Below are 13231 nucleotides of genomic sequence, written 5' to 3'. Positions count from 1 at the left end.
ATAATTAGCTTGAATCTGATTTTTGAGACACCCAGAATGTGATTTTGAGGTTTTCAGGTGGTCCTTAACACCAGGTCGGTCACCTGCACATAATAATTAAAATTTAAACGAATGCTTTTTAAAGTTTAGATCACTGTTCGATCAAAAGTTGGGTTTTAAGAACAAATAGACACAGGCTGTTGTGTTGAGGACAGGTGAGGAATTAGAACGCACACAGCAAGATAAAACTGGTTCTGCGTCATGGTTTACACTATCAGTAAACGAGGTCCATGATGAAACATTTTTGTTTTGTCTTCATTTCCTTGTAGCAGAATATTTAAGATGCAGATCCTGTTGCAGATGTCATATCCAGGAGGATGGCTTCTCTCCCGCTGCTGCTGCCGCATCTGCTGCTCATAGTCTCAGCTGCATCTGCATGGCGAACCAGGTACGGTAACACGTACAGGTACTTTGGCGGATCATTGACCTTCACCCCAAAAGGACGGATTTCAGATGGGACTTATGAGGTAAGTTAAACTTTGGGTATCAAGCGAATCTCATCAGAGGGTATCTGTTATTTCCGTTGTCAGAGAAAAAGTACTACATCCTAAAAATCCTACAAATAACCCCGTTTAATAGAAATGGCATGTAACGTTCTGTTGTCATCAGTGAAACTTGGCTTGAGGTAGCTTTTCTCTTCAACCTCATATAATGAATGATGATATTCTGATCACTACTAGAGGACGGTACATTCAAAGTTTGTTCCAAATGTTTGCAAAATGAGATATCCAACCCACTCCTTCATAATGTTGCTGGCTTGAAAGTTCAACAAACTGTGGGTCAATTGATAATTGTTGCATAATTCTTTGCAGGTAGATATTCGAGACAAGCAAGCCACATACACGTGCTATGTGAATCACTACTCATGTGTCTCTGGTCACTGTGGGTCCCTGGCCCAGTCTACCAGTGCACGTATTGCCTGGGATTCCTATGGTCTGAGGTGGTGCCAATATGAGAGGGTGACAAAAAGAAAACTCAACGGCAATCTACCCTTTGAAATCCGGTGAGATATTACTTACTTAAGATTTCTTGAGCAAAATGCACCTCAGTTAACATAAAACATTTGTTGTTACATGCTGTACTGTTAACACATGCTATATTTGCAATGTTACTGAGAAAATCTGGGTATAGTTCAGAGCTTCCATCTGATTATGGCACTTTGTTACCTCCCACTGCGCTAGATAATGCGCTTGTGATAATGATTACTAGATAATGTTGAAAATATTTGCTACGTTGTCCTCATATTCAGTTATTTCTTCAAACAGCTACCCAAAGTATATCAAACCTACCTTCGGGATGGGCTACTGGATATCAAACATTAGAAGCACACTGGGTAGCTGGAAAATGATGGCACATGTGGACCTGGGAACCCGATCTGATACTGGTGAATCTAACAGATCTCCCATCACTACCATGCTGCCTATTCTCAGGTAATGACCAACATCCCCTCTTTACTTTTTAATGGTTGTTGGTTTGATGCATCACACTGATCAATACGCTGTTTATCTTTTGATCAAAAATGCATGCAGCGTCTTTAACTAGTTAAGAGGTTAAATGACTTTGGTGTCAGCCAGAATATACAGGTGTAATGCTTACTTAGTTTAGCATGCTAGCATGGTAACATTCCCTAATTAGCACCAAGTGCAGCTAAGCCAGATCGGAATGTCATTTTTGTTGCAAGCCATTCAATCAGAAACCAAAGTGTTATTAAGTTATTAAAATCTGACCTGATGATGACGCTAGAGGAGACGTCAAAGGGCTCACCAAAGTTAATTCAGTTCGTCCTGGAGGACATAACTGTGTACCAAATTTCATGGCAATCCATCCAATAGTAGCGGAGACATTTCACTTACAATCAAAAGTCAGAGGATATGAATATCTGCACAAAAGTTCATGGCAATCAATCAAACAGTTGTTGAGATATTTCAGTTGGACCAAAGTAGTGGTGTCTAATGTCATGTCTAATGTTCTATGTTTTAATGTATTCTGCAAAGGTGTAGTCTATCGGACACAGACCGGTCCTGACTCGGTTGATTGACATGTTACAGAGTACCCAGGAACTGCCCGCGATCATTCAACATGACGGCGTTTGACCCTGATGGTGACCACGTCAGATGCAGGGTGCCAACAGGCGCTAAGAGATATAGAGAGTGTGGGCTGTGTGGTCTGCCCCGAGGCTTCTCTTTAGATCAGGTAAGGGATCTGTATATAATATAGATAATTCAGTATAAGAGAACTCATGTTTTGATTTTCAATAGAAAGCTATATCACATTATTATTTTACTTAAACTTTAGGCAATTCAGAAAATAGGGTACGAACTTCCAATATAAAACCTGTGCTTTCTCAAATTTAAAACCTGATTGTGATTTAAAAGTACATTTTAGAGAACATTGACATAAAATGGGAGTAAAACCAAGGATGCCAATATACAACTCATGAACTGTAGCCGTTGTGATGTATATTGTGTGGTGAAAGTATCTCTCCTTTTTGTCAGAATTCCTGCTCCCTGCAGTATACATACAGCACTTCGAATGGATACCATCCAATTGAGCTTGTGGTGGAGGACTTTCCCAACAAACACATTACTCTGTCCTACTCTGACGGGTCATACACATCAAAGCGCCCCTTTTCAGTGGGAAGGCGTAAACGTCAATTCTCATTCCTACCGACCACCACACCTGCAGCAACCACCACAGCTGCAGCCACCACACCTGCAGCAACCACCACAGCTGCAGCCACCACACCTGCAGCAACCACAGCTGCACCCACCACAGCTGCAGCAACCACCACAGCTGCACCCACCACAGCTGCAGCAACCACCACAGCTGCACCCACCACAGCTGCACCCACCACTGCTGCACCCACCACTGCTGCAGCCACCACAGCTGCACCCACCACTGCTGCAGCCACCACAGCTGCACCCACCACAGCTGCACCCACCACTGCTGCAGCCACCACACCTGCAGCAACCACCACAGCTGCACCCACCACAGCTGCACCCACCACTGCTGCAGCCACGACAGCTGCACCCACCACTGCTGCAGCCACCACAGCTGCACCCACCACTGCTGCACCCACCACTGCTGCAGCCACCACAGCTGCACCCACCACAGCTGCACCCACCACTGCTGCACCCACCACAGCTGCACCCACCACTGCTGCAGCCACCACAGCTGCAGCAACCACCACTGCAGCAACCACCACAGCTGCAGCCACCACAGCTGCACCCACCACCGCTGCAGCCACCACCACTGCTGCAGCCACCACAGCTGCACCCACCACAGCTGCAGCAACCACACCTGCTGCAGCCACCACAGCTGCACCCACCACAGCTGCACCCACCACTGCTGCAGCCACGACAGCTGCACCCACCACTGCTGCACCCACCACAGCTGCACCCACCACTGCTGCAGCCACCACAGCTGCACCCACCACAGCTGCACCCACCACAGCTGCAGCAACCACCACTGCAGCAACCACCACAGCTGCAGCCACCACAGCTGCACCCACCACTGCTGCAGCCACCACAGCTGCACCCACCACCACTGCAGCCACCACAGCTGCAGCAACCACCACTGCTGCAGCAACCACCACCACAACGCCTTACCGAACAACGATTGCTCCTATAAGCCAGCTTCCTTTGCAGTTTTCTGTTTATGGTATGGTAAAGTTTGTTTTTTTGCCAAACACTGATTTGAATATTAACATTTCATCAGTTTCTCTTCATCAAAGTCTGTCTGTCCTCTCATCTGATTTTCAGTGGACTCCTTCTATGCCCCTTCATGCCTTGATGGTGATTACTTTCCCATTTTCTTGTCACCATCTCCGATTAATGGAGTAAATCTTCCTGCATTTGTCAACCACACCCTCGAGATCAAAGTCAGATCCAAAGCCCAGTACACCACGTAAGGAAATGTTATGTTCGTATCAATCATATTATAATTTGTGTTTTAATGTGCACCAATATTACACTTTTAACAAGGTTTTAAATCATCCTGTAGGGTCTTATTTTGCAGTAATTACTAACTTACTTCAGAGCCACTCACAAACTATTAATTTGTCCAAACATTTCCATAGTATATTCGTGACATTCACTGTACCTGACTTATTATGCTGTTTAGGAATAACGTTCCCCATTGCAAAGTTATGAAAACATTGTTTCTCTTGTAGGATTCATGGCCTGATTGTAACTGGACCAAAGGGCATTTCAAAGCAGAAAATCTCCACAGAAGAATATATCATAAAATGGACACCAACTGATAATGAATTGAATGATCATTTTCCTATTTGCTTTGTTTCTGAGGCGAGAGACAGGTGCGTTTTGAATGGATCACTTGGTTGGACTACATGGGCTCAAGTTAAATGAGAAAACTACACTTGAAAATTTTAAAAACAAGATTCAAATCAACGCTTTTATTACATGTCTTCTTCCATCTTTGTGTATTTCTACATCAGATATTCCCTGGCCAAACAGTTTATATAATTTAAACGATCTATTCTCTCCTGTCTTATGTTATATTCCAGATATGGCCGAATCTATCAGTCAGAGCTACGCTGTGTGATTGCTGATGTTGGACACCACGGTTAGTTGACTACATTTTAACCCTAGGATATAGTTTTTATTCATAAGTAATGTAAGACCATGAATATGTTGAATAAGTGAATAATGCAGATTCACGTTCATATATTGCTGCATACACAAGTGTTGTCCTCTACAAGCAAACGAATTTAAGTGTTATAATGTAATCAAGAAAAGTTAAATTTCACACGGCAGCAAAAGCAGAATTTTCAGCTTGTGTGTTTTATTATTCTTGATATTAAGTGTAATAAGTTGTCCTCTACCCTGATCACATCATCACAATGAAACAAATCAATGTTACATGTCTCACACTATGTTTAGAGACCACTGTGACGTGCAACGAAACAACGATAACGGTGGAAGTGGAGAAGTCCTACCTCATCAGACGCAACGAGGACAACTTGCATCTGAACGACTTCAAGAATCCTTCCTGCAACCTGACAAGACGCTCCAACTCAACCCACCTGGTGGCCGTCATGTCGCTGAACACATGTGGCACGCTCGTAGAGGTACAGCATGTAAACTGTATCACGGTGTACGATGTGTTATTTCCACTGATTCAATATAAGCTGACAGCATGGGGAGCCGTGGCAGCCTAGAGAGGGACACATAAAACAAAATAACCCAAACAGAAAATTGGCTAACGTGAAACGAAATGGCAATTCAGTCTTGAAGAATTAATAATCATCTAAAATAATTTTTCTAGTAAGAAAAAATAAATAAATACAATATCAAAAAGTTCTTTCTCAGTTAACACAACTAGCTGCTTTGGTTTTTTGGCTTGTCAGATGTCTGTTTTTACAAGTGAGCCCTGATAGCCAACATGTCTGCCTGGTAGCCAAAACAGACCCAATCCAAAGTTCAACAAGTGCTTCTGGCTGGAGCGAACTATCAGCTCCAGTCTGTGACTCAAACACGTCGTGGACCGTAAATGGACCATAGCTGAGAGCACCAACTTCAACTACCTGCTTTTGATTGTAACAAAGATTAGTGCTTCATTCAGCACTTGTTTCTAATCCTGTTCAACTAGTCAACATGTTTTAGTTACCTGAAAAATATATTTCTTTAATCTAATTTGACACTATTGACTTGTACTAGTTTATTTGGGCTGGCAACAACTATTGCTTCATTTCCAAATGTAATTCTCTTTCATCTTTAGGAGGATGACGATAACATCATCTTCAAGAACGAGATCACATCTGCTGACCCGAATGAAGTCATTTCCAGGCAGCATGACGTCGAGATCGCCTTTTCATGCGTCTATCCCAAGCGAACCAACCTGACGCTGGGATTCAGGCACAAAAACCCATACGCCTTCACAGAGAAAGGCTTCGGTGCTTTCACCTTCCAGTTTGAATTCTTCGAGAGCCAGCGGTTCAGAAAACAAATTGATAGCAGCACTTATCCGGTGGAGGTGTACCTCAAACAGATGATGTTCATGCAGATCGAGGCAACCACCTCCGTCCCTAACACAGAGCTGTTTGTGGAGTCCTGCAGGGCAACCCCCTATGACAACCCCACCTCTCGCATCAGCTACACCATCATCGAAAATGGGTAGGTACACAGTGAAAAGGCTTTTGTGTGGTAGTTGATTATAATGAGAAATGCCTCTATTTCTTATTATAAACCATTGTACCTATTGTCAGGTGTGCGAGGGACAACACAGTGCAGATCTACCCCAGCTCCAAGTCTCATTTCAGATTTGGAATGGAGGCTTTTGAGTTCATTGGCGCTCATGAGGAGGTAAGGTTCCTTTTTTAACCCGTAAGAACCCATTGTGACGCCAGTGTAACACACACTTCAAAGGCCCCAGAATCGTCCTCATACAGCTTGATCTTAACTCATTAAGTCCCTAAGAGACATGTACGTAACATCCTGGTGCGGTGGTCATGCCACAGTCATGTGACTGTGGCAGGTCGGGACCTTTTCAAAATGGTGGTGTGACATGTAAACACAAGTGAAGGAAGCAACTCATTTCAAAAAGCCTGTATTTTGATACTGAAGGAAAGTTAAAACACATTTAACGATTCTAATGCTTTCATAGTGTCTCCTGTATACAGTCAACCTGCTTTGACCATATTTCTTGAACAAATTAATATAAAACAATAAAACAAGTACATTTACCATAAACGCCCAACGTAACTTATATATGTACCATCGCAGATCTTTGACATTAAGGGGTAGTATAAAAAAAAGCCCATCAGAAATGTCTTCAATGTGGTCCACTTGGTCTGTGGTGTATTCCCCATAATTGTCCTCTAAGGGGAAATCTGGTCTGGGCTCTTATGGGTTAAAACACAAATGTATTTTTTTTCTTCACTACCTGAAAGGTCAAAAATCATTGATCCTAAATGGGAAATCCCCCATCCCTCATTGATTCATATTGTCCCGCCAATGTTTAAAAGGGAAATATACCTTATGTATGGGATTTCAAATATCTTATTTTAGTGACTCCCAGTGGTAGAATTAAGCAGTTGCAAGGTTAGTAAATGGATGGTGCCACAAAAGATCTCTAATTATTTATGCCTTATCATTCACTTAGCAACAAGTATGGAGCCAACGTTGATTATATAATCAAAACTGTCCAATAGTAGCCAAATAAATAAAGTAGAAATGTATTTGTAAGCAGTTTTACAAGAACATATGTTTGTACCAAAGCAACAAACTGTGACTTTACCTCCATGTGTCTGCAGGTGTACATCACTTGCTCAGTCATCCTGTGTGAGTCTGGCGTTCCTAACACCAGGTGCTCTCAGGGATGCATCAGGTCCAAGTCAGAGAAACATCGCGGCAAAAGAGAAGCTGTGGCTCAGAGCTCCAGCCACTCCATTTCCCAGGGACCTTTGCACCTGGTTAAAACGTCTGACAGCCAGGGTGAGTGCGCACATACACTTGCCAGTTCAATAAGTACACCTCGGTAAAAAGAATGCAGTAATAAATCCTCCTTCATGAAGGTTAAAGTGTTGACCATCGTGGAGGAAGTAGTTTGTGATGCAGTTGAACTGAGCGTTATGAAGAGGCGTGTTTCGGGGATTTAGCTTCCAATTGTTGATGTAAAGAGGATGGACAAGATAATAGAAACACCTGTGCCACAGCTACACTGTGATTATGTAGATTAATCATCAGTGACCAGGGACGATACTATAGATCATGTTTTTTCCCTTTCAGCAGCAGGACCGAGCCTGAATCTGGGCATGAACCTCGTCTTCACTGTCGGCTGCCTCCTGGCAGTGGTGGTGGTGGTCTACCGATCGAGGAGGTCCAAAGCTAAATACCAACCCCTGCCAACCTCTGACACAGACTGAGGACAGAGAAGACATCTTGATCCACTCGGATGATGAGAAAGATTCTCAGCTACAATGTTTTTTGTGTATTTTTTAGCGTATCGGTGGTTTGAATCGTTGTGGTTAGAAGTAACTTTAATAGATTGAGGCAGCATGAAGGGTGAATTAAAGATGTTGGGTGTGATGAATATTTACTTACATGTATTACTCGTAGCGGTCGAAGGGAAACGTGTTGTTTTCTGCCTTTATTAACACAGTTTGTTGTGAGCTGTTTGTGCATCAGTACCTGCCTACAATCACTCATCTCATCTGTGCAGTTTATATTCAGGCATCAGTCAAACGTGAAGAATAAAAGCTGATTGTCTTTACTCCGGTCTTGTCTGAGTCATTCAGAGTTCAGTGTTGTTATAAACTTGATCTGGCTTTTAATGAGTCACTTACTTCTTGGCAATGAATGAAGAGAGGCAACTGCCCACAGTCATTATACGATTAGTGGGCTGAACAATGTATTTACAGTACTCCAAAGCTACAGGTGAAAAGAAGGCGGCACAATCTATCATGACCTCAATTTGTACTTAAAGAGCGAACATTAGGCGAGGCTTCCAGTCAACTACATCACTGGATTTGTTATTTTTAAGCTGTGGCTGAAGCCAACTGTGCTGACTCCTTGAATATTGTATAAACATTAAGCAAACACATCTGTTATTATTATTTCGTTGGTACCCGTAATCACTAGCCAGCTAGCTACACAGGCGCCCGCTTATGTTTTAAAATAGGGGAGCAAACTTGGAAAGATACATAATCGGAGGAGAGAAAATAATTGTAATTTATAACAAATTTCCTGGATTTCTACACCGCCTAACCTCTGGGGTGCGTTTATGTGCATTAAGCCTTCTCTACATCCTAAAAAGTGAACGTTGACTCGCAGATCAGTTCTGTATTTTGCTGACAGTACAATCCTACTTTTAGCTGAAACGTATGTAAGCTAACGTTCGCTAGTGTCAAACACTGTTTGTGCTGTCGGGGAGCTGAACACGGAGCTGAAGAGAGGCTCAGGCCCGAGTCCTTCACGTAGAAATCAGTCCACAGCGCTGTTTCTCCCACGTGCTCCCACATCGACCACCGGGAACGGTAGTGGGCTTCCACCACAGCGAGGAGAAGGTTCCCTTATTGTTAAAGAAAAGGGAACTGCTGCGAGGTGGGGCTTGGATGAAATAAATATATTTAATAAAATTAGCTTTTCTTCAAGCAATTGTTTGCTAACAAGTTCATCATATCAACTTTAAAGGTGACGATATGTCAGCGTTGTGGACACAACTTGTTTTTGCTGCCCCCAAGTGGCAAACAAAAAATCTGCTACTGCAGGTTTAAAGTTTAACGTTGAATGGTTTTTATGTTGCGCATGATAAAGACGTACATGAGAAAGGTCTATGTGTGTGTGACAGCTGGTAAGATCACGTTCACATCTCAGCGTGATTATTAACTAATTAACTAATTAATCAGTGAATACAGTCTCAATGAGATATGACATTTCACTGTTGAAAACAGTCAATTCCATCTATAAGTAATAAACAATAAGTTGGACACTAACTGTGAACCATTAGATAACATGCATCATATAGCACCTAAATAAGATTAGTGTCTCCCTCGAGGACACTTTGACTCGTGGACAGGAGGAGGATCCCATATAATATTCCTTAATATTCATAATGAAACTTAAAGTATTCTTCAGCATTCCTCTCACAAATTCACACACCCATCTGACTGACGCCGCCCCATCTTTGTGGGATTAATCATGTCAGGAGGTCACTGCCTCAGCATACAGTGGTTTTATCAGACAGATTTCTTTTTCATTTTCAGAAATCAGCTGAATTAGCCATCAGTAAATATCACCATCTGCAGAGTTAGATTTTATCTACCCTCTTCTTTTTGAATGATCAGCACATCTGTAAAGATAAGACATTACTGATCACTAGACGTGAATATTCAGGTGCACTGGGACATTACCTGGCCTCAGCCTACTTATATGCAGATATTAGCGCATGTTCAGGTTCCTGGCAGCTTTCAGTGCATACAAAAGGACACTTGATCTCTGATAAGCCTATTGGACTCTGTGTTATATCTGCATTTACTTTACTTACGTAGATTTGGCACAGGTTTGTTACCTGAAACCTTCCATTTGACATCTGAAGACTCCCCACGTGACGGCAAATCCCTGTAATTAATCAACTAAAAAAAGCTAAAGGAAGAAGGTGGTGTAAATCCTACAAGCACGGTCTCATAAGAAAAGTTCATCAAGACGCTGGTTGATGTTGAACTTGTTTGTTTGTCTTGAAAGTACATTTAGGGACTTCAGCAGCCCCCCTGCAGGAAAGATATAGATCGCTGTCATAAAGATGCTCAAATCTGTCCGATCTATTCATTGTACAGTCAACTGAAAGGCACTTGCTGCTCAGATTAAAGTTTTATGCAGATCCAAAAATATGCTACAGTGAATACTGTGCCTCCACTTAACACAGAGGAGCTGCTTGAAACCAGGGAAGTGGATCCCGTCAGTCCAGTTCTCACATCTCTGCTCTGGCTTCCTGAGTGTCAAAGAATTGATTTTAAAATACTACTGTTGGTTTATTAACCACTGATTGGTTTATTCCTGATCTGCTGCTCCATCGTGAACCGTCCAGACCTCTCTGGCGGTCTGGAATCAGGTCTGCATACTGTCCCCAGAGTCCGAGCTAAACACGGAGAAGCAGCGTTCAGTTTTTATCTGAAACAAACTCTCAGAAAACTTGAGATCTGCTCAAACTCAGTTCTTTAGTTTTTGCATTTTATTAAATGTGCAGCTGTTTATTCATATTCCTGCACTGTAGCTGCACTGTATGTTTTACTGTCCTGTTTAATCTATTTTAGACTTTTATTTTACTGTTTTAAATCCCATTTGTACGTGTGCTTTTATACTGCCTTGCTTGTGTTTCTTATATTTCGTCTTTTATGTCGAAGCACTTTGAATTGCCTTGTCGTTGACAGGTGATACGTACATTAAACTTGCCTTGTCTTAAATGTACAGTGCTGCTCCAAATACAAACAAAGAGAAAAAAAGAAACAAAAAGTAATGAATCTGTCCTTGATAACACAGTGGCATTGTAGTGTGTCGAGATATGTAGAAAAGCCTGTTATTGTTATGCTGTTATCAAGAGGAAGACATATCAGTCTCATGAATACCATTTGACTGGTGTGGTTGTAAGAAAGGAAAAACGCTGCTGTTGATAAAGGAAACAAAACATGACAGTTTTGGTGTTTGATGTGAAATTCTTTTATTTGGAATCATCAATACGGACTCATATTGATACTTGACATTTGGAAAACAATCCTGCAGACTGAAAGCAGGAACCAAACAGAACAGACGTCAATATTTTCTTCATCAAAAATCTACATTTTTGAAAATGTTCCTGCGTTCGTTTCTTATGACCAGATTGATTTGGATTACAGCAGCGTGTGTTCAGGAATGGAAATTCAAATATAAAATATTCATTCGAAAATGGACAAATCTTGCTTCAGGGCTCTGCCACTGTTCTTGTACTATGTTGTACTTTCATATCTAAACGTAAACTCTGCCGACCTCCTCTTCCCTTGATTGACTGGTTTCTCTTCTGCGTTTCCTTTATTGAATCTGGAGCATCTTTTTGTTTACTTCATTTTATTCTCTTTAAATTGATTTTATTTTCCTTTTTACTGAAGGTGCTACACAAAGCTGCCTTGCCTTGTCAAAGGACCACAAGACCACAATAAGTTTCCACTGACTCCACATTCTTTATCGGCCTTTTTAAATTGATTCATTACATCCATTTGCAGTCCGGTGATCTTTGAATCTTAAATGAAACGTTTCAGGTAACAAAACGTGCTTGTTTGTCTGAACACACACTCACTTAAAAGGCAGAATGAGCCGGAGTTTCCTAAAAAACAATGTATAGACTCACGCAAAAATAATCCCTCTCAATCATCACTTAGGACCCACTGGAAGTGTGTGGCGTCTGACTGACGCCGCCCCATCTTTGTTGGATTAATCATGTCAGGAGGTCACTGCCTCAGCATACAGTGGTTTTATCAGACAGATTTCTTTTTCATTTTCAGAAATCAGCTGAATTAGCCATCAGTAAATATCACCATCTGCAGAGTTAGATTTTATCTACCCTCTTCTTTTTGAATGATCAGCACATCTGTAAAGATAAGACATTACTGATCACTAGACGTGAATATTCAGGTGCACTGGGACATTACCTGGCCTCAGCCTACTTATATGCAGATATTAGCGCATATTCAGGTTCCTGGCAGCTTTCAGTGCATACAAAAGGACACTTGATCTCTGATAAGCCTATTGGACTCTGTGTTATATCTGCATTTACTTTACTTACGTAGATTTGGCACAGGTTTGTTACCTGAAACCTTCCATTTGACATCTGAAGACTCCCCACGTGACGGCAAATCCCTGTAATTAATCAACTAAAAAAAGCTAAAGGAAGAAGGTGGCGTAAATCCTACAAGCACGGTCTCATAAGAAAAGTTCATCAAGACGCTGGTTGATGTTGAACTTGTTTGTTTGTCTTGAAAGTACATTTAGGGACTTCAGCAGCCCCCCTGCAGGAAAGATATAGATCGCTGTCATAAAGATGCTCAAATCTGTCCGATCTATTCATTGTACAGTCAACTGAAAGGCACTTGCTGCTCAGATTAAAGTTTTATGCAGATCCAAAAATATGCTACAGTGAATACTGTGCCTCCACTTAACGCAGAGGAGCTGCTTGAAACCAGGGAAGTGGATCCCATCAGTCCAGTTCTCACATCTCTGCTCTGGCTTCCTGAGTGTCAAAGAATTGATTTTAAAATACTACTGTTGGTTTATTAACCACTGATTGGTTTATTCCTGATCTGCTGCTCCATCGTGAACCGTCCAGACCTCTCTGGCGGTCTTGAATCAGGTCTGCATACTGTCCCCAGAGTCCGAGCTAAACACGGAGAAGCAGCGTTCAGTTTTTATCTGAAACAAACTCTCAGAAAACTTGAGATCTGCTCAAACTCAGTTCTTTAGTTTTTGCATTTTATTAAATGTGCAGCTGTTTATTCATATTCCTGCACTGTAGCTGCACTGTATGTTTTACTGTCCTGTTTAATCTATTTTAGACTTTTATTTTACTGTTTTAATTCTGCCTTTAATTCAGTCTGATGTCATCTAATCGAGGTTTAAGAGTAAGTAAAAGGGCACATGGCACTGAATCCAACACAATGAAGGAGCTGCAGATATAATATAAACTTTCGAACATTCACAAACCTTTC

At 41.8% G+C, this 13231-nt stretch overlaps 1 protein-coding gene across 1 annotated transcript; it reads left to right on the top strand.

Annotated features, from left to right (window-relative positions):
• The first annotated feature begins 363 nt into the window (after positions 1-363).
• Positions 364-8271, top strand: LOC139284474 (uncharacterized). The gene is made up of 13 exons (XM_070904764.1): positions 364-506; positions 852-1042; positions 1305-1469; positions 2088-2232; positions 2535-3699; positions 3801-3945; positions 4211-4354; positions 4565-4623; positions 4941-5128; positions 5779-6173; positions 6266-6362; positions 7313-7493; positions 7794-8271. The coding sequence occupies exons 3-13, from the start codon at positions 1336-1338 to the stop codon at positions 7922-7924; spliced, it is 2784 nt and encodes a 927-aa protein (XP_070760865.1). The 5' UTR covers positions 364-506; positions 852-1042; positions 1305-1335; the 3' UTR covers positions 7925-8271.
• Positions 8272-13231: the final 4960 nt, after the last annotated feature.

Source organism: Enoplosus armatus, chromosome 1, assembly GCF_043641665.1.
Source record: "Enoplosus armatus isolate fEnoArm2 chromosome 1, fEnoArm2.hap1, whole genome shotgun sequence".
NCBI classification, from domain to species: Eukaryota; Metazoa; Chordata; class Actinopteri; order Centrarchiformes; family Enoplosidae; genus Enoplosus; species Enoplosus armatus.
This window is presented reverse-complemented; position numbering and strand designations above follow the sequence as displayed.